Source organism: Priapulus caudatus, unplaced genomic scaffold, assembly GCF_000485595.1.
Source record: "Priapulus caudatus unplaced genomic scaffold, Priapulus_caudatus-5.0.1 Scaffold291, whole genome shotgun sequence".
NCBI lineage: Eukaryota > Metazoa > Priapulida > Priapulimorpha > Priapulimorphida > Priapulidae > Priapulus > Priapulus caudatus.
In genome coordinates, this window is record NW_014577352.1 from 52,311 (window position 1) to 55,545 (window position 3,235).

The 3,235-nt window shown below is 46.2% G+C and overlaps 1 protein-coding gene across 1 annotated transcript in view; it reads left to right on the forward strand.

The window, feature by feature from the left end:
* Positions 1 to 3,235, forward strand: part of LOC106808622 (WD repeat-containing protein 37-like) — a 21,422-nt gene that overhangs the window by 948 nt on the left and 17,239 nt on the right. Inside the window, exon 2 of the mRNA XM_014811414.1 lies at positions 999 to 1,152. Within this exon, the coding sequence (XP_014666900.1) occupies positions 1,028 to 1,152 (125 nt within the window). The 5' untranslated portion in view covers positions 999 to 1,027. The remainder of the gene's footprint in view (positions 1 to 998; positions 1,153 to 3,235) is intronic.

Sequence of the window (3,235 nt, forward strand, 5' to 3'; positions counted from 1 at the left end):
AAAATCGAGTCTGCCACGATCACACATCTGTATAAATTTATATTTAATAAGAAAACACAGCTTTACGGTACAATCCAGTGGACCACAGCAACCAACACAGTTGCGGAGGCCCTGTGCGCACCTAGCGCTGGTTACAGACAGTCACGGTGGTCACAAGTATTTCTAAAAAAACATTAAAAAAATTAAACGTTTTTTTTTAATCTACACAGCGCTACCTAACGATACACTAGGCTAATGATACAGTGCAGCTAATTGGTATCATCGTTAGTCTGCGCGGAGGCAGCCAATCATATACCATATGTTTAGAGATACAGCTGTGCTGCTTAAATCTCCATCTACATTCCTACAATGTATTTTATACGACCCATACTGATAGTCAAAAGAACAACTGGAATTTGCTAGTGTCACTGCACAGCCAGAGTGTGGATATATGCTGTACGCAATACATTGTGGAGAAGTAGCTCGCAATTGAGCAGTATTGATGCATTAGCATACAGTACATGAAAGGCAGTTATGCAAATGAAGCATGAATAGTACAGTTAGCGATATCACATCATTATGGTTGTAGGCTATGTAAAGGTCATATGGTGCTGAAACATTTTTGAAAGTTTTTCGTGACTACATATGTATACCGACCGATAAAAGGCAAAAATGCTGAAATGTATAAGCACACATGCATAAGCGCACTCATTATCAGACATGCACATACCCAGTCATGTGTGCATTGTCCTTGTGTCGCCATGACAATCCGGGGTGTCGCGTGCATTGTCCTGGTGTCACCATGACAACCCAGCCTGCCTCATGCACTGTTCTGGTGTCACCATGACAACCCAGTCTGCCGCATGCATTGTCTTGGTGTCACCATGACAACCCAGTCTGCTGCATGCATTGTCCTGGTGTCACCACCACGACCCAGCCAGGTGTGTACATTGTCCTGATGTCGCTATGACATCACAAGCATATACATCCAATAGCTTTTGTCTAAATCTTTTTGGCAGTTGACCGGCGGCGCTGAAGTTTTTGCAATATGCCGTCAGATGGCGCTGTCGTGAAGTCGAAGAGCAAGCAGAGAAGCCATCACGCGCGAGATAGTGACGTCATGTACGTTCGCGGCGACTTGGATGGAGAAAACACATTACCTGCAAACATAAGGTACTTATCTTAGTGCTCGCCAACGTACGTGTGTTTACGTAAATCTCGTTAGGCGCTAATTAAACACCGTGACATCACGAATCGACCGATAACCACCCATCGAAATCACGCTGATCAGAATTTGTTTTCGCTTGATTTGTTAGAGTGGTTCGTACTGGTGAACTACATGCACACAAGTATATCTGTTCATGGCACGAGGGGTCCAAAAGGAATCGCACCCAACGAGAGTTGATGTGATGATGCTAGGCAGCTAGGGCACTGCAAATAAAAAGCAAAGTAATGCTGGCTAACCATTCTTCACCTTTTAATAAAATATAAGACAAAGTCATTACAGGAAGATGAGAATCGAGGGAAAAACCTTACAACTGTGTTGAAAATCTACGTGGAATAACGCGCCTCGCTAGAAAGCAATAACTTCTGCTGGCATTTTCATTTATATCAGGGTGTGATAGCCATCTCTCCAGCACTGGGAATCCATTTTCTGAAAGGTTGCCAGTAATATGAAGTAATCTCTAGGTGCCTATGATTTTCGTTAGCACTTAAGTGGAAGCGTCGTGCTCAGGCCATTATTGTCAATCTTTGGCGTACTTCCAAAAAACAACATTAGTTTGCGCGTGTGTGTGCGTGCGTTTATGCCTGGTTAGAGAATACCGGCTACAAGTAAAGAAAGAAGACTGGTAAAGAGAAAATGTGCAGTGCAGAAAGTTCTCCAGGAGAGAGAGAAAGAGCAAGAGAGAGAAGAGAAAGAGAGAGAGAAACAAAAAGAGAGAGAGAAACAAAAAGAGAGAGAGAGAGAGAGAAAGAGAGAGAGAGAGAGAGAAGAGGAGAGAGAGATGAGCACATGAGTATATGAAGAAAGGTGCAGCTTATTATGCGGGATTGAATGAGGCCACGGCACTGTGGTACGAAGCTTCTAAAGCCTATGCCCTCGCTATACGTGTAGCAGAGGAGCATGCTGAAGTTAACATGCGCAACGTGCTAGCTGGCGGCTTGGGTTAGGACTCTTGCCAGCTGTGAAACAGCTTAACAGTGATTGCAGGCAAAGCCCAGTTTTCGTTAACGCGAGCGCCCAAAAATTTCGCACACCCAATGTCGTGCAGAAGATAACCCTGTCGTGTCATACTAATGGTGGTGTCGTGCGTCGGGTGGCTTGTGTCGTCGTGTGATTACAGCGAATCCCAGTGTCCGTAAGTCGTGTCGTGTGTATGTGTGCGATTCTTGCAATACAAATAAGTGTAAATAACTTTCTGATGAAACTTTTGCGCGAGCGAGCCGGCTGAATTGCTGTCGTTAAATTCCCCATTTAAAGATGTGTGACCGGGGAGGCGAAGTTTGCCGAACCTTGATGACCGTTCGTCATACTGGTAGTGACGCAATCTTAGCTCCCAGCAATCTAGCCCGACGGTTACTCACTAGAACACTACCGAAAACATCGCTCATAATGGGCACGCGACTGTTGCGGCTCGGTTGCAGACACCGGCATCTGGCGCCACTTCATAGTAACGCTAATCGGGTCCATCGATGCACGAGGGCGTGAATGATTCAGCACTGGCCGCGCGGCTACAGCAAGCGGCGCGCTCTCAGCCCGGCCAGACAACTATTGGCCTGAAAGTAGCAATTAAATAACCGGAGGAGAGAGAGAAGAGAGGAAGAGAGAGAGAGAAGAAGAGAGAGCAGAGAAGAGAGAGAGAGGAGAGAGAGAGAGACCAGCACAGAGGCGCCCATGAGAGAGAGCAATATAGAGGATTGGATAGGAGAGAGGGGGGGGACGGGGCGGGGTTGGGGGGAGGTGCAGCAGAACGAGTAGATTCAAGGGCAGACAATGAGAGAGAGTAGGGAAGAAAGACAAGAGAGCAATGCGAGAGAGAGAGAGAAAAGAGAGGTTTTAGAACGTCAATAGTGAGAGAAGAGGGGGAGAGTGATGAGTGATGTGTGTACAGACTAAGTGAGTCGAGTCAGTTCGTGTGCGGGTGAAGTGAAGTGATAGTTTATTTGCAAAGGCAAGGGATCGCAAACAATCTCTCTCTCATCGTCTCTCTCTCCCTCTCCAGTCTCTCTCTCTCTCTCTCTCTTTCTCTCTCTC